The sequence below is a fragment of the Xyrauchen texanus genome, chromosome 3 (genome assembly GCF_025860055.1).
Source record: "Xyrauchen texanus isolate HMW12.3.18 chromosome 3, RBS_HiC_50CHRs, whole genome shotgun sequence".
Lineage (NCBI taxonomy): Eukaryota > Metazoa > Chordata > Actinopteri > Cypriniformes > Catostomidae > Xyrauchen > Xyrauchen texanus.
The window spans coordinates 12,394,478-12,421,365 of NC_068278.1; the positions used below are offsets into that span (position 1 = coordinate 12,394,478).

Consider the following 26,888-nt stretch of genomic DNA (forward strand, 5'->3'; position numbering starts at 1 on the left):
ACGTCATAGTTTTACTTTTAATCTCAATTATTATTATTTTTTTTTAATCTCATAATAGCAATCTCAATTTTGACTTTCTATCTCAATTGATTTTCTATCTAATAATCATAATTGTGACTCATAATGACTTTGAATCTAAAAATTGACTTGTCACAAATATGGCTTGGTATCTCATAATCATGACTTACCAAAGCACAATTTAATTTCCATGTGGCGTAAACGGCTTCATTAAAACTTCTATGCCCAGAAATGAGTTGTGTGTTTCCGGCGGGTCACGCGCCAGCTGCCTTTGAGATGAATGTGAAAGCCAGCTCTCTCCAGGTATTACAGACCTTGTAAATGCAACACATTATGAAAATAAAATGGGTTGCATATTTGAAATTCATTTCAGACTGCAAAATTCAAAGACTCAAAAACCTTTATTGCAAGTGTACAATATAAACAATGAGCAGACATTATTATAGTTGAATGTCCATCAGAGAGATGTTATGAGCAAACAGAGATGGGTAAAAAAAAGACTACATGATAAAAAAAGATCAAGCTATCTAATTTATGTTGTCATATTTTCTCTTTTACTGGGCAGAGCTGGAAATGAATCACTATATACGATAGTTTGACAATCATAAGTCCAGTGTTGCTTTTCTGCTCTTGTTCGTGATCAATTCTAGACGATTTTGAGCTGATCGTTACCTGAAACGGCACTATTATGCTGTTATATATACGGGGTTCTTTTTAAAGCATACAACAGGCCAAAAGTGCAATCAATATACAAAATGTTTCCATCATGGAAATAAATAGTCCAGCACAGGGCAGTAGAGTTCAAAGAAGGAGAATTGTCCGTATGAATGACAACTGAAAACACGTTTACAAATGGGCTTTAGTTATGAATGCATTAAGAATTTATTCACAATGGTCTTGCATTGCTAAAGTGGTGACAAGCAAGCCATTTTATTCAAACTGGAAGTTTACTTGGTCACTATGTGCAAGTTAGACATAGAAAAGGTCAAATGAAAATCTAGTCTCATGAAATAACACAAGTTTCTATATAATGTCAGACAAATACTGGCGATCACTTTAATACACTGACAGTAGGAGTTATGGAGAATGGTACAAAAAACTAAAAATAAAATAAGCAAAGATTAAAATGCTGGAATAATATTACAGTATTTCAAATAAATAAAAGAAAACACTAAGGATAATTGCGTTGACGTTAAAAAAGGTGAAAATCGTTTCATTGACGTAAGTTCTGCTTTACCGTAAAAACATCTACTTTAATCTGAACCCAAAGGTGAAGATCTATCATGCAAATATACTACTCAAAATGTATTGTACAGTAGCATTATGTTTGATTTGTCACCATTTCTGCATGATTCGTGCAAGTGTTTGACATTTGGCCACATTAGAGTGATGGCAACAACTTGGAGAGGAAAAGAAATTGGAGAATAAGAAACATTCAATGGTGTAGCACCCTCTATATGTATTCCAAATGTGCAAATATTAGAGTAGTATTGAATCTGGGTCTTAATCGTGACAAATATAGCTGGAAAAACCATAAAGTTGAGGCATATTCCATCCTGACAGACATTAACATTCTAATATCATTAGATTTTGCAGTGAAAAAAACAACACCTAGAAAATGTAATTACTGAATCTACAAAAAAGTATTTACAAATTACAAAAGGAATGCTTTTTATAGAGTAAACCTTGAAGAAACCACACTTCCATTTTTGTGGAAATGGAATGACAAATTTATGTGACTCAGGAGCTTGGAGGAAGTTGCTGGCAAGACACTGTTTGGGCAGTCCGCATGGACGCACTTATGGGTATCGCAAGCCCTTTCGAAATGTAATCATGTGCAGGACATGGATTACAGATACAGTGAAAATGGTAATTCTTGACATTAGTCATTACATTTGCACTAGTAAAAACCTAACCACTCAACCTAATTAGAGAAATGGAAATTGAGCATTTTCACTAGCAGCAGTTCCATTGCTGATACAAATTAACATATTTTAACCAGACAAAATAGAATTTTAGATATCCATAATTCATATCATGCACATTATTAAAAGACAAATCGGCTTGCCATACTGGGAGCTTGGGTACGTAAAGAGCGATTTATAAACATGGAAAACAATGGCACCTGTACAACGTGGGAAAGTCTTCGAGAACAAATCATTGTCTAGGCAAACCTGTAATACTTGTAAGTACATGTCTATTAGGTCTGAAGGGTTGTTTGCAAGAGGACACCTGATCGTAAAGGAGCAATTAAACAAACCGCACAAGAATAAGAACACAAATCGCATAGATACAAATAAACATGCCTGTGGCTGGCTTTGGTTGCTGGTTACCAGAAAAAAAAAAACACCTTTCCATACAGGGATCCCAACAGATATGAACCACGGTCCATTTTGGACAGAGCTTGAGGTGATGGTCTAACATGCCACACGGCAACTTTGTTGGATGTTAAAGGGATAGTTCACCCAAATATGAAAATTCTGTCATTACTCACCCTCATGTTTAGTTTCTTTCTTTCATGGAACCCAAAAGGAGATATCTCGCAGTAGACATTTTTGGAGGGGACATTTTTGAGCAAATAACGGCTTAAATTTTGGTCCGTTTCTCGCACAAAGCTTTTAATGTCTAAGTGTCCTTTTTGTGAGATTGATATCCCATGAGCATCATGAACCTACTGCTAAACTGTTCCACGGAAACAAGAAGGTCATATGGGTTTGCAACAATATGGTGGTGGGTAAACAATGACAGAATATTTTAATTTTGGGAGTAACTATTCCTTGAAACATCATATAGCATGAACCACAAAGAAGTAAGAGGTAATTGGAGAATTTGTGAAGACTGATGCGGTGTCCATGTCATTCAAATGGTCTCAAATAGAATACATCAGCACACAGCCTGGCAAAACCATTTGATTTTACATTAAGGCCATCTGACAGTACTATTTAGTCAATTGCACTTAGGTAAACCTATGCATTTGGTCTCATTGCTTTGATGAGTGCTGATATGTTGGAATGTAACACACTGAAAGTCTTCTTATGGATGTAACACACTTGTTTTGGGCAACCGACGAACTGATGCCAAGCAAATATGTTTGCTTAAAAAAGGGTCCTATTACTCTGGAAAAATAAAAATGACATAAAATGACTTGTATAAAACAGCCTAAACCATCGAACGGGTTCAGGACTTTAAAAAAATATATATGAAAATGAGAGTCACTAGTGCGGCCACAGAAATCCTCAATGGCACCTCTATAGGAGAACATACATCTCATGTTCTGATCTAGCTCAACTGTTGCTCAGTGGAGACTTACAGGACAAAATACAGGGGGAAAGTGGAGACCTCTCCCCATGCTAATGGCTCAAAACAGCTGGTGCATAGGCAGTTCACACAGTGATTATGTGACAAAGTACTCTTTGACAATAATAGCATGTGATTTGGAGGGTGAAACATTGGTTATGTTTCTCTCGGTAGATTCAAGATCACCTAGATGTGAAGTATGGGTTCGGCCCTCTGGTCATGTCCTCATTAAGGGCTATTTTTTCTTGACGGCAGCCAGTTCTTTCTGAATGTCTGCGAATTTGGGTCTGTTTTCCGGCTTGTACTCCCAACACCGCTGCATGATCCTGTACACCTCATCTGGGCATTTCTGCGAGCAGGACATTCTATAACCTGAATTAGACACAAACAAGCTTTCTATATTACAATCTTTAGTTGACAAACAATGTATATGCAAAATAAATAAATACAAATAATGACGGTGAAAGAGATATTGTCAGGAGACAACTTGACTAAGGCTATATGTGGCATGCAATACTGTCATACAGTGTACGGCATACTGTTTAGTATATGCTGTATACTTTGGCTGGGGAAACTTATGTTTGAAAAGGTATATCTGACACCATTGAAGAACTTTCCCATGGGAGTTTCAGAATAAGATATCATTGTGTACACACTGTGGGGTTTTGAAGTTAGTTTGGAGCAGTAAAAATAGTTAACCTTGTGTAAATCGTTATGTGAACATTTAGCTTTATGCAAAGCAAACATGCTATTTCTAGCTCTTAACGTGCAACTGTTAACAGGCACAATTATATTTTCTAAATAATTCTATTAAGAAAAACCTTTGATATTACAGGGTATATGCAGGAATCTTGAAGTTAATTTTAATACCTTTTCAAGACTTTTTCAAGAACTTCTCAATATTTTTTAATACCTCACCGCCACTTCAAGCTGTAACCATTTACATCAGTGATACTTTTAACTTAACAGATTTAGTTTGTGATAAAGACTATATACCACTCTGATACAAAAAAATCAAATAGGCTGGGATAGTAAATCAAAGCAAAGTTTATTAAAAACAAAACAAAACTTTGCTCCACCCTCAACAACAATCGTGCTGACATGTGCCTCAGTTCTTCTGATTTTGTTCCCAGCAGCTTCTCAGTTTGGACCAATTCGTTCCGTTTTTCTTTACTACGTCTTCTGAGGATGTTGGACTTCGTGATCAGTTGTGCCATTAATGTCCCAGATTTCCCCTCTGCCGTTTGAGTTCAGTGAATGGTGTTTCTCCGCTGTGTGGAGACACCACAACACCTCAGCACGCAGTGTTGCTGTGCCGCCCAGAGCCACTCTGATGTCGGCTGCAGAAGATGAGGAAGCAGAGACAGCCCGGGTCGTAGCTGTAGCTTCAGGTGCGACTGCCGGTGGTGTAACGACGTTGGCACTAGGTTGTGGTGGTGCAACGCGATTACCACAGAAGCCAGCGATGGAGAGCTGCCACTCTCGGCGTCTAGCAGCGGCTTTGTGGCTAGCACAACACATGTGGGACTTTAACGAGTTAATGCCCATTGACACAATACTTATTTTTTTCTTGCATAATGTACAATATGCCTCCCTGACATTCCCCTCGACTGGCTGCAGACACTCTTTGAAGTCCGGCATTTCCATCCAGGACGCTGCAAATTTGCACTTCCCCATTCTGTTCATGAGTTCACCAACCTTCTCTTAAAACATTTTGGTGCGTTGTAATACGCACTGGGAACGCCAGAGCGTACATTGTGCTTTTGAACTTCCGTCCGCCTGCCCTCTCTGGTGCTCTCAGAGGCAATTTACGAACACACCCACAATAGCCTAGTTTTTTATGTACCTGTTCGTTTTTTTAATAAAAATGACTAAATTCACACACTTTTACGATGTTTTTGGGACTCAAACTGTTGGACAGCTAATTCAGAAAAAATACTTTCAAAATGTAAGACTTTATAAAGCTGTGATAAGACTTTTTAATACTTTTTAAGGGTCTTAATTTTCCCAAAATTGATTTATCACCTTTTAATACTTTTCAAGACCCCACGGATACCCTGTATTAGGGCAAAAATGTACTGCAAAAATCTTAAGGTCTATTCACAACAAGACCGAATGTTTGGTGCAAACATTCTTTCTGAACAAGCTTTTGAATAGGAACAATGGATTCCCATGGCGCCATTCACACCAGGTCAACAATTTGTCCGCTGGTAATCCAAAGTATTTAATTTTTTACAGAAAACAGCCCTATTTTTCTCTCTCTCCGGACTGCGATGAAAACTGACTGACCAATGAGAAGAGCTTTTATGTAATTTTTCCAGAGCCGCTGATGCTGCAAAATCCAGCGTGATGGTGGCGCTAATGGAATCACGCAAACTCGTGATTCCAGGGGTGGTAGTCAACGTCAATACTCACTGAGATACACAGACCCCCATGTGCCGATACCTAATATTACAAAATATACCTGGTGTTGTGTCTTAATGTACATTTATTTAATATTTATATTACTGTGCCTGTTATATTTTTTAGACATTAAAAATAGCAGTGAGGTTCGGCAATTTGTTTGTCTGCACTCTTTAACTGCTTTAACTGCGATAGATATATTAATCTCATCCATTAGTCTCAGCTGAATGCTTTAAGATTTATGCGCCAGAATAAATGTTTCTAGATCAGCAACGCCTACTGTACAAGGTCTCGGTGTGAACGCAGTTCATCTCACAAATTGGTGTGAATAAGCCTTTACTCTTGATAATGCCTTTTGGAGTCCTTTAAAATGGTTGCTGAGTTGGCTAATTAGCATGTCAACATTCTGACAACCCGCTTGAGCTTCAAGTCAAAGTTCAATATTTATAATTTGGGCAGCAGTACCCATTTCAAACACTTTCATAAATGGAAACTGGTTTATGATTAGGTGATTTATGATGCTTGTGTTGTGATGTCACCAACAAATGGGTTTTACCTTTCTCGACCTGTTCTCGTGCCTGCTGGTTGGTCATGCCTGGGTAAGGACAAACTCCTAGACTAAAGGTTTCCCACAGGAGGATCCCATAGCTCCACACATCACTCTCTGAGCTGTATCTCCCTGTAATTCAACCAAATCCAAACATCAATCTAGGTCTAACCTGAAAAGAACTGACAGGCACCTCCAGTGTAGAAAGCTCTGTGGTTATTAATCTCAATTTCTGGGATGCAGTCATGTCTTGCGATAGTCCAACCAGATTTATTTGTTGTTTTGAAAACTTTACATAGTGAATACTCTTTTTGAGTCAATTAATCACAAACAATCTGAAAAGTCATGAAAATTCATTATTTAAAAGGAGTGGGAACCCTGACAGCCCTTTAGACACTTCTGAACAGTAATCTTACTGGATTAGGATTAGGAGCAAATGTTGAAAAAAAAATGGACAAACATGAATATGGAAACCTGTCTGCTTTACCATAGTTCAGTGCTTCTGGTGCAGTCCACTTGATTGGGATCTGTTTAAGGCCAGATGAAGAGTAGATGCCATCATCCTCCTGCCGGGACATCCCAAAATCACTGATCTTCAGCACGTTGTTCTCTCCCACAAGACAGTTCCGAGCAGCCAGATCTCTGGAAGATTAACAGCAACTTTTTTACATGGCCACAGCAACAATGCCCATTTTCAGTACAATTCAGTTCTGATTGCATATTGACTTTAAATGCTGTTCAGCTTCATTAACAAACAGTAAACGTGAATAGACTACAGCGTATTGACAAAGCATGCAAATGATGTCACGAGATGAGTGCATCTCTGAGGCTAAAACTTTTTGACTTATTTTTGAAACATCAAAAATGTATATGTGTGACCAGATTCATCCAACAAAATGATTCAAACATGACCAAATGGAATCACATTAAATGATAATAAAAGTGATAATTGACCCAATAAGTAAATTCTCATGTTCTTCCAAACCCGTATGACACTGTGTCATAAGACTATGTTAGGGACTGACATCCTCAGACACTATTTACTTTCATTGTTTTGGGGAAAAAATGCAATGAAAGTAAATAGTGACTGTCTTTCTGTGAAACATCTCTTTTTGTGTTCCACGGAAAACAGAAAGTCATACAGGTTTGGAATAAAATAAGGATGAGTAAATGATGACAATTTTTATTTTTGGGTGAATTTTCCCTTTAAGTTAGTTTATGGCAATTCCTTTAACAGTGACTGGGTAGACCAAATAATAAGCAACACATTTTCAAGTTTTTTTTATTATTTTAATATGTTCCTTGGGATTCACTTATAATATTAGTAGGACATTAAAAAAAAATGTGTATAGCTAATTAATAGTTTTTTATTGTTTTCACTTTGACAATTTTATATTGGTTAGTCATCATTTATTTTAATGTAAACTATCAATGTGCTGTCGCGATTAAAATAGTTTTTCATAGTTAAATCATAATAAATCACAGCTTTTGGAAGTGCTGAAATTCTACTCTGTATATATTTCTTTTCCTGTCAAAATGCATTTATTTCCTTTTTTAGGAAAGAAAACTAAAACATATGTAACAATAATGTTTTATGGACATTTTCCAATTCAAAGCCTTCCACAATATAAAGATAGAAATGCACTAAAATATCCCAAATTTAACATTAAATACACTGTTAAGAGGTTCTTTCCCCATCATTTGATCACTGACATGGCTGTTGTGTCTGTGTTTGTGGTGTGTGTATCAGTGTAATGACTCCGAACGAACACATTGCACAGGTTCTGCCCTAGTCCAACAATGTATATACTTTATTAACGGTAAATGCGTTAATCGCGATTAAGAAACATTTACACGCTAAACTTTTTTAATTCATCACGTGATCACGCATTAACATTGACAGCTCTAATATAAACATGTCAAATGTTCAGTTTTTAGCAGGTAAAGTTAAATAAGACACATTTTATAGGTATAAATCTTTGATACAATTATACACTGTATACATGCCATAAAATCAGTGGAAATGCTGTAACAGGTTGGCAAAATCTTCTGCCATTTTCCAGTGGACTTTTTCAAATTTATATCAAGCTTTAATGGCAAGATAAACTTAAATCTACATTTCCACTGCATTATTAGACACTATACATGCAGATATAAAACAAATTGAATGCTGAAGTTTAATTTGCTGTTTAAAATAAAAAAAAAAAAATATTTTCTCTGGTTATTTTATCTGTCTCTCTAGCGAGGTTTCAGTTTTGACACTGGTTCAAATGAAAGTGAGAGAATGTTTTCGGCTGATGCAAAGAGACACTGCAGCTTTCCTGTATCTCTCCCACACTTGGCTCACCACCTGTGGGTGAAGTCTCCATTCTCCGTCGAGTCAAATTTTAGCCACCTGCTCTCTACTCACCATCTCATTGCTTACACTACTAGGCAGGCTACAGAAGTGATAAGGTAAATTAGGCTTTGTTGTGAAGGCAGTCAGATGCAAGTGTCTAATACAGTCTGACATCACAATGAGAGAGGAAGTACAGAACGAGTCGTTTTGGAATGCCCAATTCCCACTACTTAGTGTGGTGGCACGTTACTCGCCTCAATCCACGTATCTTATCACGTGGCTTGTTGTGCATGACACTGCGGACACTCGCAGCATATGGAGACTCATGCTACTCTCCGCGATCCACACACAATTTACCACGTGCCCCACTGAGAGCAAGGAGGTTACCCCATGTGACTCTACCCTCCCTAGCAACCGGGACAATTTGGTTTCTTAGGAGACCTGGCTGGAGTCATTCAGCACACCTTGGATTCGAACTCACGACTCCAGGGGTGGTAGTCAACGTCAATACAAACTAAGCTGCCCAGGCCCCCATAAGATTAATCTTTCTAAACTATTACATTAACAACCAGCCATTTGCGATTCTAGTCTACAGCTTCTGCGGTGCCACTCACTGGCTTTTATGCTGAGCATACATCCTCAGCTAGAGAAGCATATTAGGTTGTCACATCCCAAAAATTGCCTTGCTGGCAGAAGCTGGGGGAATAAAGTGGGTGAGAGTGGAATAGAGAGGAGTGATCTGACAGAAAAGTGTTCAAAGCACTGCTGCCCCCTAACATGAACATGTCTGATAGTAAATGGGTTTTAGCAGGGTGCTGATAGAGCAGTGGCTGTGAGAGTGCCCAGAGCTCATTTCCGATCTGAGATTTCCAGCAGGCTGGCCCTGGACTCAAACAGCACAATGCACCAAAGCCCATTTCAGAGTTTAAAATTCACCACCAGAAAGCAGCAAGAAAAATTTGGCAGGAAGGTGAAACTAGGTCCTCATGTTTAGACAAAGAGAAACTTTTGGGCCACTGGTGATGCCGTACAATTTCTGGATGGTGTGTCCATATATTGTCTTACTTGCATTATTACACAGCTCTCTGGAATACTTGATTCTGATTGGTCAATCATGGCATTCGGTATTTAATTTTACTTAATATTTTTGTACAAGGATCACTGTAGATTAGCCCTCTTATTACACGACTATTTACCAAGTACATAATTAAATGGACATGCAATATTGATTTGAGTTGAAATTACGTTATTGTGTGAAGAAATAGACCAGAGTTTCCAGAAATCAATTAATCAACTTCTGGTTAAAAGGTTATTTTTATTCTGATATTTTAAAAGTTTGCATGGGTTTTAAAGGTTTATACTTTCATCCATTCCATGTTTGTGATGTGTGAGTAGTTTGGACTGCTGTTTTTATTTATGACTATTGCCTTGTGGAGTCATTCCTGTTGTGGCCTTGCCTAGGATTTTCTTTGTTCTAGAGTTTTAGCGGACGTGGGTTCCCAGAGTAAGTCGCAAAACAATTTAGCGTCTGCTAAATGACTAAATGTAAATGTTACAATTGTCTGGTTAAAGACACACAAGATCTTTGCCAAAATACTGGAATCCTGCAACCGAAACATTACATTCACTGTGGTACAAGATGCATTACTTTCAATTTCTCTACCCCTTTAGTCTCCGTCCCTTTTTTCAGTGCAAGATGGCAGAACCTTCTCACACTGGCGTTGATCTAAAACAATTTACTATCGTTCCCGAAATTGGATTCCTCTTTGTCCTACTCTGAGCCTCTGTGTTTGGCCAGATCAATGTTATTCAACACGCTCTGTGAACAACAAGGCTCTTCTTGTTACGGACATCATTACATAAAAGAAACTGGACTTTTTGTGCTTAAATGAAACCTGGCACAAACAAAATTACACTCTACTTTTTAATAAAATCTCGGGTAACAGGCATTTGCTCCTTCAAAATCAAAAATAATTTTCTTCTTTCGATTTGCTCCCTGGTACAATGATCATCTACGACTGATGTAGATCGTTTCACATAAACTTCAGTGTAGGTGCCGTCTTTCTGGCCTGAATGTCAATTACTAGCTTGGAAGGACCAACTATCTGAATACAAAGTTGTAATTTAATCTGCTAGATCATCCTATTTTTCTCACATAACTGTCCCTCCACCTTATTTGCTTAGATTTGTTTAGTTCCAAGATAGTCAACATTCATCGTTCTATTTTCTCCACAACTGTTTCTTCTAGACTTCCTCTCTGTATGCCCAGTTCTTCTGGCTCTTTTCTTTCTAGATTTTTTCAACTAAACTCTGCTTAGATAATTAAACAGGTTTCAACTATGAAAGCCACAACTAGCACTCAATCCCATTCCTATTCATTAATTTAAATCATGTTTCAACTTTTTGTCCTTTGGTTCTTAACATAATCAATGATTCTCTGTGCTCTGGTGCTGTACTGGTAGTTCTTAAAAGTGCGTCGCGCCATGCAAGATTTGGATGTGTGGACGCCAAGACCAAATTCACGGAGTTGGTTACAAGAGTGGTGGATGTTGAGAAAGGGATCGATTATCTGGACTCATCGGAGAAGGAATTAGCTGCTAACCCGCTAGCGACCAAGGTAGACTTGGAGCGCATCTGGGAAAAGTTGGAAGACCTTGAGAATTGTAACTGGCAAAACAATGTCAGAATTGTTGGAATTCCTGAGGATGAAGAAGGCCGCAATATGGTGAAATTCCTAGACAAGCTCTTCCAGAGTCTGCTCGACATAACAGGCCATAAGCTGGAAATCGAGCTCAGAGTTCTGACTCTGAGATCCGTGGAGGGAGACAGGCCCCGATTTCTGAGATCATCCGATAAAGATCTTGTGTTACGTGAGGCAAGGATTAAAGAAAGGCTTTCTTGGAAGAACCACATAATTTTCTTGTTCCCAGACTTTGCGAATTCAACAAGAAACATGATCGATTCAAGGAATGCAAGAAACTCTTACATCAAAGGAAGGTCGCTTTTGCACTGATGTTCCTGGATTTGTGGAATATTTCTTGCAAAACATTGGAGTGATTAGGAAATTTGTTGCACTCATGTAACAGCCGAATGGGCCGGCTCACTGAACATACGTTTGACTGCCTGAGGAAACTGAACTGCTTTTTTTTTTGCTGGTTCCGATAGTGTCTGCAGCTTGTTTTGTAGAGGAACACTGCTTCGGGACAGTTATGTGGATGAATCTACACATTCTTTGTTTTTATTCCACCTATTTGCTGGAGTCTGTTTTATAGATTATTTTCTGTTGTGTAATTCTGTCTCACAACATTTAAATAGAAGCACCGGACTTGAGCTATCCGAAGTCAAAGTTGGCTTACATGGACTGTTTGAGTTTAGACTAGAGGGAAGGATGATGGTTGGTGCTGTCTGTTTTTTGTTCTGGGGTTGATTGTTGCACCAATGTTGGAATGCGATATTTATAATGTTTTTATAATATATCAAAATGTTAATATGAGTGGATTGTCTATCTCCACGTGGAATGTGGATGGGTTGGGACACCCAATAAAAAGGAAGGTATGTTATTTATTTTCTTAAATGTAAGAAATATGATATAGTATTTCTTCAAGAAATGCATCTTTCCCCACAGGAAATTGAAACATTTGGGAAGATATGGGGTGAACATGTTTTCTTTAGTGCTGGCTTGAGTAAGAGCAGGGGAGTCATTACATTAATAAATAAGCATCTACAATTCAAATGTCTGAAATAGATAAAATAGGAAGAGTCATTATTGTTTTAGCAGAAATTCAGGGGCAAAGGTTGATTTTGGCTAATATTTACACACCTAACACTGATAATTAGGGCTTTTTCGTTGATCTTGAAGGGATGTTGCAAGCCGTGGGCACCCCTCATGATATAATATTGGGAGGAGAATTTAATCAATTGATGCACTCGGTCCTTGATCATAGTGAAGGAAAAGTGGGCAAGCCCCAGAGAGCAACATTGATGCTTCACAGGATGTGTAAAAATATTCGTCTTACAGATATTTGGAGACTTTTGAACCCATCTGGTAGGGACTATAAAACATTTTTCATCAGTCCATAAGATTTATTCTAGAATAGATTTTTTTTAAATATCCAAGTCCCTCATTTCATCTGTTGTGGATTGCTCAATTGGAAACATTTTAGTCTCAGATCACACCCAGGTGAGTTTAGAGGTGTTGCCACATATGGAAAAAAAGAAATCATATAGTTGGTGCTTTAATGTATTCCTTTCGCAAAACCCTGAATTTCAACAAATGTTAAAGGCTGAAATCAATGTTTATATCCTCTGTGGGCGTAAACCACCTTAAGAACTTGTGAAGTTGGAAGGGAATATTAAAAGTGCCAAGGCAGAGCTGAATCGGTGAATGTTGTCTAATGGCCTCAGAGAATTGACTCGATTGAAATACAGCTATAACACCATTTTGTCACGAAGGTGGAGTTTTGGCTATTTAGGGCAAGACAGTCATACTTTGAGTCAGGGCACAAAGCAGGAAAACTTCTGGCTAGATATATAAAGCAGACAGAGTTTTTTTCTACCATTCCCTCAGTGAAATATGCTGGTGGTGAAATTTTTACCTTGGCCATTGATATTTTATGCTTTTAAAGAATTCTATCTTGATTTCTATAGTTTCATGTCTTCATCTACAGATGAAGATATTAGAAAACTTTGTGGAATCATTTGAACTCCTTAAACTGACGACTGAGCAAAAATAAAATTCTTGTTTCGGAGATAACATTGGAGGAGCTTGAAGAGGATCCAAGAATTTTGGCTGAAGGTTCAGAGTTTTATATGTGACATTTTGGGCACTCAAATTTCATTTTTCCCCAGACTCTGCATTTTAGGCGGACATCAATATAGGGAATAGACATGTAAAAAATTGGGTCCTAACCAGTGTTATTATCCCCAGACAAATGATTTTAAGGGGTTGAAGTCAGCTGGAGCACCCCCATTTAAAGAGTGGTGCTCGTAGATGGGGAGGGTGGCGGCTTTCGAAGAAGGGTCATATAGAAGACTGGGGAATTTGGATTTGTTTGTTGGGAAATTGGGCAGATATTTGGCATTCTTGGATGGTTCTCGGGGTGGAACATTGGAGAGAGAGGGGTATTTGTTTATGTGTTTGATTATTATATTTTTTATTTGTTTTCTTTTGTGTGTCTACAGGGATGTTTGTTGAAGGTCAGGTGGGGTTGGAGATGGGTGGTAGTGAGAGTTAAATGTTGATTCTGTATATTTATGTTTTGCTTTTCTGTGTTGGATGTAGGAATAAATAATGTTAATCATAAAAAACAAAACTGCTGCTATAACTCCAGTACCTAAAAAACTAAATATGGCACTGGACAATTGAAACAACTTTTGTCACATCTCTAATTGACCTTTTCTTGCATAAATTCTAGAACGAACTGCTGCATTCAAATAACACCTAATTGAAAATAACAATTTTTTCCCCCCTGCAATCTGATGTTTGTAAACTTCATAGTACAGAAACTGCTTTGATCCAAGTCACTAATGATCTACTAATAGCTGCAGATTCCTGTTCTTTTTGTATCCTTTTCCTCCTCGATCTCAGCGCTGCTTTTGACATGGTTGACCATAACATTTTACTTACCCGCCTCAAAACTCTTTTTGGTATCTCTAACATTGTTTTAAAAGTCTTATCTCTCTGACATCTGCAATGTGTCCGCCCGGAGTCATTACACTGACGCACACACCACAAGCACACACACAACAGAACTGCTGTGTCAGTGATAAAATAATGGAGAAAGGAGCTCTTAATAGTACTGATGTACAAAACAAGCCCAGATGGGAATTGCCACAGAAATGTATCTAAATGTCTGTAAATGTATAGAAAGTATTTTGCAGCTTATGTAAGTTGCATTTAAATTAGCACAGAAGCACATCAAGTCTTAACTATCACCAAAATGCAAAATTAGATGTTTTTGTCTGCAAGTACTTTTCATGTGGAGTTCAAAGCAACGCTTGACGCTGGCGACGCTGCAACCTATGGGGACTAGTTCTTTCAATTAGTCAAACTCCAACTTTGGGAAACATTTAATGCTACTTGAATTGGAGCTATTTTAGAGCATTTCTATCTTTATACTGTGGAAGACTTTGTTTGGAAAATATTAACTAAGCATTATAATATTGTTATATTTAACATATTGATTTGTTTTCTTTCCTAAGATGGAAATAAATGCATTTTGACAGGAATAGTATAATATATAGAGTGAAATTTCAGCACTTTCAAAATCTGTGATTAATAACGATTAACTACTAAGAATTATATAAATTTACTTTCAGTAAATTTACTGTGTGTGTATTTGTAAATTTTATATTGTTGTATATTTTGTATGTGTATTTACATAGATTATTGTGTATATTTTATGCTTTGTCTTTAGTTTTTATTTGTAAAGCACCTTGAGAAGAAACCTTTAAAAGGCACAAAATAAAAGTGTATTATTATTATTATTATTATTATTATTATTATTATTATTATTAAAATGACTGTAGATTATCTAGAAGGGTCATATTCCTAAGTGAAATCTAAAACATTTTTGTAAACTAAAAATAAAAAAGAATCTTAATTTTTTTTTATTTTTTATTGAAAACAATTATGAAAATTAAATATTTAGTATTAAATAACTAAATACCAAAAATAATGCAACAAAAAAAGGTTCTTACCTGTGTATACAGTTCTTTAGCTCCAAGTACGCCATTCCAGCAGCAGCGTCTAATGCAAACTTTACCAGTTGTTTTGTTTTGAGGTCCTCCTTTTTCTTTCTTAAGTATGATAAAAAGTCGCCGCCTGTTGAAAAATGGGCAAATAAATGAGCTATGGATGTGCAATACATTAAAAGAGACAGACATTCAAAACAAGTGTACAACACGACTTTTAATGAGGAAGGTTTCAGTGACTAATGGCTGAGACAAAGATCCAGTTTACTGACCTGGTACAAGTTCCATTACTATGTAAATGGGCTGTCGTTGGGTACAGACGCCTATTAACTTCACAATGTTGGGATGATCATACTGCTTCAGGATTCTAGAGGTGGTGGAAGCATACATGAATATGGACACGACTGCACTTTTTATCTATACTTTATTGACTTGAAACTTTATTTCTAGATGTTTGAGGGTTTATAAACGGTATGTTTAGGTCTGAGGTAAAGCAGAAGGAGTTGGATGTACACTGGATGTGGGTTCACCTGGCTTCTGAGAGGAACTTTATTTTGAGGTCTTGTGGTAGATCTTCCTTACAGGTTTTCACTGCCACTGGGGTTTTATCTCGCAGTGTTCCTTTGAAAACCTCACCAAAGTTTCCCTACAACAATTTTTCAAAAGCATTTAGTTCCATTTTTGATAAAGTACCAAAAAGCACCATAGTATTATCGTGTATTTTGGACCATGGCATTATTTGAAGGAATGTTGGAGTAACATATAAACACTAAGGCTAAACTAGTCGTCCAACAACCAAATAGTCCACTTGTTTATCTGCATTTTTTCTTTGATAATTTCATGTTAAATATTTTTAGTGACGGTCGGTAGTTCATTAAAGGGATGCATTCAGAGATGCAACACCATGGAGAGTGCTGCTGAAAGAGTAAAGTTAAATATTGTTCAATATCTTTTATTGACCTTATTGAAAGGCTGTGTTTAGCATCCACATATCGCTTAGATATGTAAGATATGTCTCTGATCGGTGTCTGATGATTTTTAGGAAGAGATCACATTCACAAATAGCACTTTCTGGCCAATTAAATAGTTTAGAGCTGAGCTTTACTACAAGGATGTAAATTCACTATAAACATTCCCATGACTTTTTAGGATTTTATGAACTTTTTGAGGCTCAAAATTCCCTGATATTTCCAGGTTTTCCATGACTGTGGGAATGCTTTATGTATAAAATCAAATCACCCTATGGTATTATCAGATATTATCATTGTACCGTGGTACTTCTACGTTGTTTTCTGTATAAGTAATTTTATATCAAACATCCCAGAACACAAGCACAGAAAATGTGGGCTTACTTTGCCGAGGAGCTCTCCAAGAATGACGTCCTCGTGATTGAGGATCCATTTCTTATCCTGAGTAAACAAACAAAAGCAGTGGAATTACCATTCTGACACATATTCATTAATGAACTAATGGCTCGTACAAAGAGAAACAGAGAAACAGGGATGATGAGCGTTCTGTGGGTCAGTCGCTGTGGTAATGGTCTGCTCAATGGTAATGATGCAATCAACACATACACTGAGCTATACTGTACTGTCTTTTAAATATCTGAATACATCTTTTGTTACTTATTAATGCAGAATTTGACATATTCTGACATAATGATCACAAACTAATAATGAGTGCAGAGCTGTTATTTAAGAACGTCAATACTCTAGAGAAAGCTCAGACAGAGCGTTTGATAGAGCGCCCGTTCTGAGAGTTGGGAAAGAGCCCTCTCAGTTTGAAATCAATTGGGAATACAGCAAAGTAGATTCACTTTGCTGTATCAAAGTAGATACAGCAAAGTAGAAAAGTGAAATGTCTTCAACTTTTGGTCGCATGACGGAGCATCACTTTTGCAAACCCTTTTTTACCCTCTCTGTCTTTCTGACGCACCATACCAATTGAAATCATTGGATTCACAACTCTAGCGGCATCTCTAGTGAGAAGGTGATCAAATGCTTCATTTGAGAGGTCAGCGATTCAAAGAGCATCAAAACACACAAATAATAATAATCGCCTTAAAAAACCTCTGTTCATTTACGGCTACACTAATGAGAACAGACATTAACTTTGACACTGATAATAGTGTCAATTAAAGGGCCATTACACTAAACCTCATGAAGATGAGTGACCTGCAGTATCGTCATAAACCTGGACAGTAATGCACTACACTCATATCCCCCCAGCAACACCTAGGTCCTGCCCTGCTTTTCAGTTATTTGATAATTAGAAAAAATCTGTAAAAAAAGTAGTAGTTTTAGACACAAAGTGGATTTTTATTAATTTTGTTTTATAAGCAACAACATCACCATACAAAATAATGCACAGCTTAACATTTTTGCATAAGTCTTTATTAAAAATATTTAACCTCTTTAAACTCTGAAAAATGGCAGGCGACAGCCCAAAAACGCACCACACTCAAAATTAAATCTCACCATTTACACATCCTGTGGACTAAATGACAAAAATTGGTCTCAATTCAATGTAATTATTGACTTGTTTCTTAAATAAACCTATCGATTAGCTTCAGAAGACATTCATTGATCAACTGGAGTCGCATGGATTACTTTCCTGCTGCCTAAATTTTACTTTTGGACCGTCAAAGTGCTGGCAACCGTGTGCTTCTATTATAAAGACCTGACAGAGATGGATCTTCTTCTAAAAATCTTCATTTGTGTTCTGATATAGAAATACAGTCATACATTTCTGAGATGGCATCAGGATAAGTGAATAATGAGAGAAGGTTAAATTTTGGGTGAACTATTCCTTTAATGGCCATATAAACACAAGCGGCATTCTAGGAGTGCGCATTAGCATGGAACAGACCGGAGAACAAACGTTATAGGATGGAGCCTTACAACAATTAAACAAAGTATTCAACATTTCTGGGACTACAGTAGGAAAAGCACATACACCAACTATACTTTTACATTTACACACACCACTGTAAAATATCGGCAGTCCCTCACGTTTGCTTACATGAACTTGTCCATTGGGGAAACCCCACTATTACAGTGCAATTTAACTGCATTTCGTGATGGAAAGTCAAGGAAACAAAAACAGCAACAATTCTGGAATATAGCAAAAGCAACAGGGAATAAAATAGTAAAGTCTTCCTCTGATACCATGTTTGTTATTTACACAAGCTACGCAGAAAAATGAAGTTGCTAATTAGCCAGCGTAATCAACAACGGCGACAATAAAATATTATCGACAGAAATTTTCGTTGTCGAATAGACGTTTTATCTCAATTAACATAACAAAAGGTTACATTAAACTCTAATGATGACGCGTGACTGCAAGACCGAGGAGAGGAAGAATTACACATCTCACATGCACTCTAAACTTTCTAAAGAGCTTCAGGTGATGTAGATTGCAAAATATGAAGGGAATTAGAATGCAAAAATACAAAATAAGTAAATTCAGAAGCTCTCTCGTTGTGGAATAAGTAAGCTGGAGCTCTTTAAAGGAAACACCCCGGCGTTACATCTTAAATTTTGTTTTAATGCGTTTTAGCTTTATTAAAGTTCAATACAGAAGTAGGTCATGTAATTGACTACTAACTCCAAAACTGGCATTTTTCTGTGTGGTCAGCGCCTCTTCTGAGTTGTGTGAATGTTCCAATCTAAGGGGAAAGACACTGAAACTGCACCCGGCTATTTCACACTTTGTCCCTCGAGTGCGCATGCTTGCTGCAGCTAGATTATAACGTGATGCTCATGACTTATTGAATCATAATATATGTCACTGTGCATTTCTGATAGTGAAATAAATTAGCTTCATTAATAAGAGAATGTTTGTTTTTTTGTGAGTTAAAGATGGATTGAAGTGAACAGAAAGGAGAGAGAGGAAGTCTTCGCCCCATTATACACTACAACAACATCAGCTTTTGATTTGTTTTTGTTTGTTTTCCAATATAAATATCTAAAACTCATTTAAACCAACGTATATTTTCTTTAGCAGCTATACTGCAGGAGAAAAAACTGTTATCTGAGAATGTTGAATATAATATAAAAAATCCTATAAAAAAATATGCATTCACCTGAGAAGCAGCAAATACAATATTTAGACTTGCTTTTAGAGATCTTGAATATAAGTATATTTTGTCTTTACTGCACTCGCAGAAGTATAACCAAGTGAAGAAATACACTTGTATACAAAATAAACGTATATTTAAAATATATTCTCTTAAAGCAAGTCTAAATATCATATATGTTAATTCTCAAGTAAATGCATCTTATTTTTAAGGATTTTTGGACAATTAAATGGAAAACAAGAGAAAAACACTTGATAACAATAGGATTTTCTTTGAACATAAGTATTTTCTCCCTTTAATTCAGTGAATGTGATTTAGAGGTATTTTTAAAAGAGAATTTTGTCCTGTTTATTGTTAGTTAGCACATTTAATACAACCCTTGAAGTCGGGGCACAAGCTGAATAATCGGTTAAGAGCTAATGATTCATCTTTGCAATAAATCGCAGAAGTCAAATAATCTTTCTGATAATTGTTAGATAAATCGATTATCAAAATAATCATTAGTTGCAGCCCTAATGGAGAAAGCTGCTTACTGACCGAGCCACATGTATAGGAGAGTAAAGAGTACTCGCAATTACCCGCCTTCTCACAATAAGCCGCCCATGTAAACTTAGTAAAAGTTTGGAATCAATTCATTGAAATGGACAGATTCACGCAGATAAATCGGACTCACCAACTCTAGCATAATTTTTTCTAGCCAATATTAATATTAAAATACCTGTCTTAGCACTTTCACAATTGCAAATTGCACAACACAGAGGGATTCCAAAACGAATCTAATGATACAGTAAATGAGTCATTTTTTTATTCTATTTTAATAAATGTTATTTTATTATTTATTTACCACTGACATTTTATCATTTGCTCCTTATAAAGGTTTTTGTTTTATACATTCTAGTGTTATATACTTGTGAGTGCAATACTCGTGATGTTGTTTAATTTTATACAGACAGTAATATTAAGTAATATTCAATAAATCACCCAGCCCTAATTCGCAGGGGGGGCACGCTGTAGCAGAAACATCAACACTTTTATAATTTCAGTCAGCATGTTCAGCTAAGGTGCTTTGCGCCCATCATCAAAAACCCATCAGAGGAACATCATCCGTGTGATAGATGCACACATGCACTCACACTCCCCGGGGGCAAACCAGCCAGTGTGGACCAAAGGAGTCCAAACTGACATCTTCTAAACCGCCACAAGCTCCTTGTGAAGCCAAGAGGAAATCAGTACACACACACACACACATCAAACAACAAATTGCAGGACTTTACATTACCCAGACATGTTGATTTGAGAGCTGCACAACATTCAGTTTAATGTCCAGTTTCACACGTGTCAAAATGAGCAATCTACACGAAGCAATTCTGCAGTAAGAAACGTTATGGCTCCATATTAGAAATGCATTGATAGCCTTAGTGGAGACGTATCAAATGACTTAACATGGAGCCAAACAGCTTGTTTAAATGAAGAGAGAGAGCATGTTTCACCTTTATGACAGGGTTTAAGAGCACAACCCCAGATTTCTTGGTGATGACTTGTTTAGATGTGTAATGATGCTCAATGAGCTGTGGGATGGTGGGGAAGCCAGTGCCTTCAAATCTGTACTGATTCTGTGAACAAAAAGAGTCACAAACAAAATCAGATAGTACACGGAGCTTGTATATAATTCCTATATATGAGGTCAATGTAAAGGCTGAAATTAAAAGAAGTAAAAACAACAAAATAATAACATAAAATACTTAACCGTACCACTGTAACCATTTCTGCAATATGCAGTAGGCATACTGTGCAAAGTAAACAAATTGTCTGTATGCATGGAATACCCGGACAACCGACTACACTACACTTTCACAAAACAGCAGTCACTAAACCCCTTACCCTCCTGAACCTTAACCTCTGTAACAGCTGGAAAAGAATATGAATGTGATAAGTACATTGTATCAAATGCTTAATTTGTATGATTTTGATATCACCTTGTATGAAGTGGGACCATGTTTATACTTGAATAACTTGGGAGTTTTTTTATCATGACAGAGCCACCGAGGTGAAATTCACTCACATCAGCGAACTGAATGATGAAATGTCTGCGTTGTCCATCCGAGAACACTGACAGCACATACTCTCCAGGTTTGCCGTGGCTCTCACGCACCAGGAAGTCTCCCTGCTGCTTTAACAGCTCCTGAGCTTCTGTCCTGGGAATGGCACCGTGATACCACTCCTGATCACCCAGCGGTTTCTCGCTGGTGGGTATCACATCAAAAAACTGATGGGGGAAGAACAGGAGGTCAAGGCAGAGAAATTGTACTGTCAGGAAAGATAAACGAGGAGATGTTGGAGAAAGCAGGACTTTAAGCTCTGAAACTTACTGAGGAGGAGCCCAGAACAGACTTTGGCGAGCGGATGATTCCGGCGATGGAGTGCCTGAGGGTGTCAAACTTTGATATCTTGTCTTTGCTTTTATCCTGCAATATACAGTATGTGTCAATGACAATCGAGCACAGAGTAAAAATCTGATGTTTTACTGAAATAGTACCCTAAAAGAAATAGTACCATGGTATTACCAAGTTTTATTGAACATGTACAGTGGTTATATGGTAGTCACCAAGTACCATGGTACGTAAACAGTCAAAGGTCTGGACATACCTACTCAATCTTTATTACAACTATAACTTTCCACATATTAGAATAATGGTCAATAATAAAAGTCATCAACATGTCGGTTGGGTGTCTGATGGCTATGAAATAACACAAATGGAATAGTATGGGAATTATGTAGCGACCAAAATATCTTATACAAATCAAAAGAAAAATCGAACTTCTTGAAAAGAAGCCAGCTGCTGGCATTCAACCTGGGATGCTTGTTTAAACAGTTTAGATCGAGTTTCCATGTATGTTGGGCACTTGTTGACTTCCTTTTCGATTACTATCTGGCCCAAAAAAAAACGTTTTTTTAAAGAAACGCATACAGTTGAGTGCATATATTTAAATCAGAAGCTATATATTTACATACACCCCACAAGACAAAATAAGAACAAATTACAGAAATCATCCTGTTCAAAAGTTTACACCCCCTTGGTTCTTATACAGTGTGTTTGTTGCCTTCATATGCATCCATTCATTTTTGAGTCCCTAAATTTAAAAACTCAAATGTGCTGAAGATGCTGGGAAACCAAAGAACATGCAGTACCTGGAAGATTTTTCTTAAAAATAGTGGCCAGCTTCACTGCTCAGGACAAAGCAGGGACTTGACAAAAAAAAAAAAACATTCATTGATCATCAAGGAAACAGCACACCATATTAAGAACCAAGGGGATGTAAACTTTTGAACCGGATCACTTGTGTAAATGAAGCTATTATTTTGTCTTTTGGAATACATGTAAATATCTGCTGTGTCATCGGAGCAGTACTAAAAAAAAGAAAATGCAAGTTTATCTCTTATTTAAAAATATATATATAAACAGATTCTGCAAGGGGGATACAAACTTATGTATGTAGGCACAGTTTATATTTGACTAAAAATGTAAGCATTAGGCTTTAGATTCAATTTCAATTAATAAGGTTTTAAAAGAGACTGATAAAAGTGAGGACATACTGCCCTCTTCAGCCGACTTTAACTCCAGCAGCAACTCAAATCAATCGACATTCATATTTCCAACTGCACCAGGTAGCAAATCACAGGACTCAGATTTGTATTGTGATGGGATTCAGCTCAAAGGATTTCCATGTGTTGCTGAGGAGTTGGCGTGTCAGCATGTGATCCATGCCCATACTGATTCCTGATTAAACTCTACCCCACAGTGCTCAGTCCTAATCTACAGCGCTGGTGGATTAGAGACGGCAGATGAACATACTGTACTGCTTCAAAATATATCAGTGTGTGTGTGCTGAACTGGGACCCATGATTTTCAGTTACAGCATGATCAACTCTTCCTTCTCAGAATAAACTGAACAAACTGGGAGGACACTTCAACCCCACACATCTCACATCTGTTTGAAAAACAATACTCGTGAAAATGAGTTCGCTTGAACGGATTCAAATGGAAGGTCTGTAGTTTGCTGACATGCTGATTTTGCATACCCTTCCAGGTTCTAGTTTCATCAATGAAAAAGCTGGTCCGATTCTTCATTCAGGCTGTGTTCCAATTTGTGTAATTCAAAGACAGTGTGCAGCATCAATAAATTGTCTTGACATCACAAACAACCTTGTTGAATAATATTAAAACGCAAATCTGAATTTGAAGGAATCTATTCCTTTTAGGTTCATATATTTGAAAAGTGCTGTGGCAGATTCAGCCTCGGATTCCTCGCCAACTGAAAACAGTTGCCAAAAAGTCGAAAGAGAACAGTCTTAAATCTCACCTCTTCTGTACCACAATGAGGTGTGGGCAGTATGAGCCCAATAAGGATGCACAATTTGAAAATTTACCAGAAATGGTAGTCTATCCGGGGGAACTACTGTATTGCGTATGTGGAAAAAGATCTTTGCAGACAACCAAATGGTTAGTTGTTGGTTTGAATCCTCATGGGACAACATCTCTTAGCCACCACCATACTACCACCTGAGCAAGGTACCCAACCCCAGGTTGCTCCTGAGGGATTCTTGTGTATGTAGACAAAGATTTGTGTGGAAAACCAAAAGGTTTTGTTCAAAGCCCACATGGGACGACACCCCTTAATGACCGCCATTCTGCCCCGAGCAGAATACTTAACAACAGGTTGCTCCAGGGTTTCTTTTTTGTGTATGTAGATAAAGATTTGTGTAGACAACCAAAGGTTATGGTTTGAATCCCACATGGGACGCCACCCATTAACCACCACCATTCTGCCCCTGAGCAATGGACATAAACCCAGCCTGCTCTAGGGGGATTGTCCCTGTGATAAGCAAACTGCAGGTTTGTGCAGCATCAAGCAGTGTAATAAAAGACATGGACTTACTATTGAGTTGACGGAGCGGGCGTCCTCTTCATAATTGACGACAGGTGGTGGTTCTTTGCCCTCGTTCTCTTGCATCTTCTGCTCCAACAGTTCTCTCTGCACTGTGAGTTTGGTCTCTGAGCAGCGCAGCAGCTGAACAGTCTGTCTCAACTCTTCCAAAGACTGCTTTTGACTGAGCAATAACACCACACTAAAGAGAGAGAGATCATGTTATTCAATCCACAATGAATGCTTCTTTTTAATCTCTTTTTAAGGATATTTGTTGTTTTCCTCGAATGTTATGTCAGAAGCATTCATACTGTCAGGGATATTTTTGAAACAATTTTACCCTTAAAAAAAAATAAAAAACTGAACAGAAATACAACCAATACATTACAAAAAGTGCCAAAATGCTTTTAATAAGTACTAGGGCTGTCAAAGTTAACATGTTAACACAATTATTAGGGGTCCACATATGGATACACAGAGCAGCAGTTAGGAGTATAAGCACACAATTAGTAGAAAGCAATCATTTCACATTGAATTTTTTATTTTCTTAAAAAGGAACTGAATGTTTTAATGCATTAACTACAAATAAAATGATGTTATTAATCTTTATTAAATATCTTAATCGATTGAAAGCCCCAATAAATAGCCCAAAGAAATGTAAAAATAAAACGATCAGCTCTTTGACATGAAATGGTAGTTCTTGCAGCACTAACAGAGAAGTTGAGGTGTAGAGTTGAGGACCACTACCCATCTGTGTCCAGAGTTGGCAGTGGTGATTATATCAGAATCTCTTGTGCAGGATTACCCAGCAGACCTTAAAGAATGTGCTGGACAAATCTCCATCCATCCATCCAGTACAACATTACAGTTCAATGATCTCTATCAGTTCAAGCCCTTTCATCTTCACAAAGGCACTGAGGTCAAGACGGACCATTCATCTCAGCTTAAATGAAGCTCTATGGAAACACTTCAGTTTTTCAGACTTCACTACTGCGTTCGTTGTTAGAGCTGACAAATGGAGCAAGAATTACCTAAAATCAGCAGTCTTTAATTTGCTTAGTGTGACACGGCCCTCAACAGTAGATTAGTTGACTTTGCAAATGAATCTTAGCCTCCAACAAAGTTGTCAATGTTCAAAATATTGGGCTGCAGTTCTGCAGTGTGACTCCTATGACGGCTGTCTAATGAAGAACCAGCATAAGCACAGCATTTGATGATGTAAGTTTTGGTGTGGACACAAGTGTGAGGTTCAAATGCTTATACTAACTTGTCTTTATGATATACAACATAAATATACTGTTATTTAGCGTTCCGTTCATGCTGTGATCATACTATTAATACGACCTGAAGCTTGCTCTGAAGAATGAGCAGCTGACAAACATACAGTTTCGTCTATCTATGACAGACTCCAAACAATCCGACATTCTATTCCAGGTAAAAACATCGCCACAAGTACTTGCTTGGGTTTGTGAAGTGCCATTTCAATTTTGTGTCAATAGAACGGCCTGCCCAGTGCCCGCCCACTTTTTCAGCCATCAGTGTTCCGGAAGTATTTTCCTCATCCAATTTTTCCATAGGCTTTTCATAAAATCCTTCATAAAAGAGGTGAATCAAAACATTACAATCTTTGATTTTGAAGCGAAGAAGTATTTTTCCAGACAAAAATTCAAAGATGTACTTAATTCCTTTCACGAAGGCTTGAACTACAATCCCATGAAGCATTGCGAATTGGGGACGCAATGGAAACGCTTTCAAGTGCAATGGAAAGATAATTTCTAGCATTGGGAAAATCTTAATTTTCTATGACACCAATATTGCCAAGTTACGTTGAAAAATACGTGTCAACAACAAACATGGCAGACTGCCATGGAAGATGGAAGGTAATGATTTTGAGAAGGTATTTCAGTGTTATTACACAGCTTATTTTCAACAAATGCTCATTACGATACAAATGCTGCCTTCATACCATCTGTGTAGTGGTTAAATATATTTCAGAGGTTCATTCACTTACTCTGATTTCTTCTCAAATGTTTTGGTAGACTCTTCTATTTTATTCTCCAGGTCCAGCATGAGGTCCTCTTTGCTGCACAGACTCTGCTGGGTTAACAGTAGCTCCTCTGAGGTGGACTTCAGCCTGACCAGAGATCAGTCAAACACACAGCTTAACCAACTAATCTACTATATCAGTTAACATTCAACCAGACAACAGATCAGTCGGACATACTGGAAGTCAGAATCAGGTCAAATAAGAATCATATCAACCTGGCAAGGACTTATTCAAACAGAAATCATCTGAGACGATGGACCTGTTCAAAGGTCAAAACCCATTTTTGACACACACACACACTACCAGTCAAAAGTTTGGACACACTGAACTGAATTTATGTTTCTCATTATCTTGCAAACATTTATACCTAAAGGCTTATGCTTAAATGCATAAAATAAGCTCAAATATAAGATAGTTTTGATTAGTCAGCATTTAGGTAACAACATGATTCCCATACTTACACTTTGTGTTATTGCATCGTTTTAATGTTCTCAAATTTGGAAAATAGTATTAATAATAATGGACGACTAGGTGTTTCCAA

At 37.3% G+C, this 26,888-nt stretch overlaps 1 protein-coding gene across 1 annotated transcript in view; it reads right to left on the reverse strand.

Moving 5' to 3' along the window:
* Positions 1–412: 412 nt before the first annotated feature.
* The window catches only part of fer (fer (fps/fes related) tyrosine kinase), a 48,465-nt gene continuing 21,989 nt past the window's right edge, over positions 413–26,888 (reverse strand). Inside the window, exons 8-19 of the mRNA XM_052093061.1 lie at positions 26,312–26,434; positions 24,313–24,502; positions 21,744–21,839; positions 21,437–21,640; positions 20,865–20,987; positions 16,649–16,705; positions 15,827–15,942; positions 15,569–15,663; positions 15,303–15,426; positions 6,753–6,907; positions 6,275–6,397; positions 413–3,687 (exon numbers count right to left, since the gene is read on the reverse strand). Of these exons, the coding sequence (XP_051949021.1) occupies positions 3,551–3,687; positions 6,275–6,397; positions 6,753–6,907; positions 15,303–15,426; positions 15,569–15,663; positions 15,827–15,942; positions 16,649–16,705; positions 20,865–20,987; positions 21,437–21,640; positions 21,744–21,839; positions 24,313–24,502; positions 26,312–26,434 (1,543 nt within the window). The 3' untranslated portion in view covers positions 413–3,550. The remainder of the gene's footprint in view (positions 3,688–6,274; positions 6,398–6,752; positions 6,908–15,302; positions 15,427–15,568; positions 15,664–15,826; positions 15,943–16,648; positions 16,706–20,864; positions 20,988–21,436; positions 21,641–21,743; positions 21,840–24,312; positions 24,503–26,311; positions 26,435–26,888) is intronic.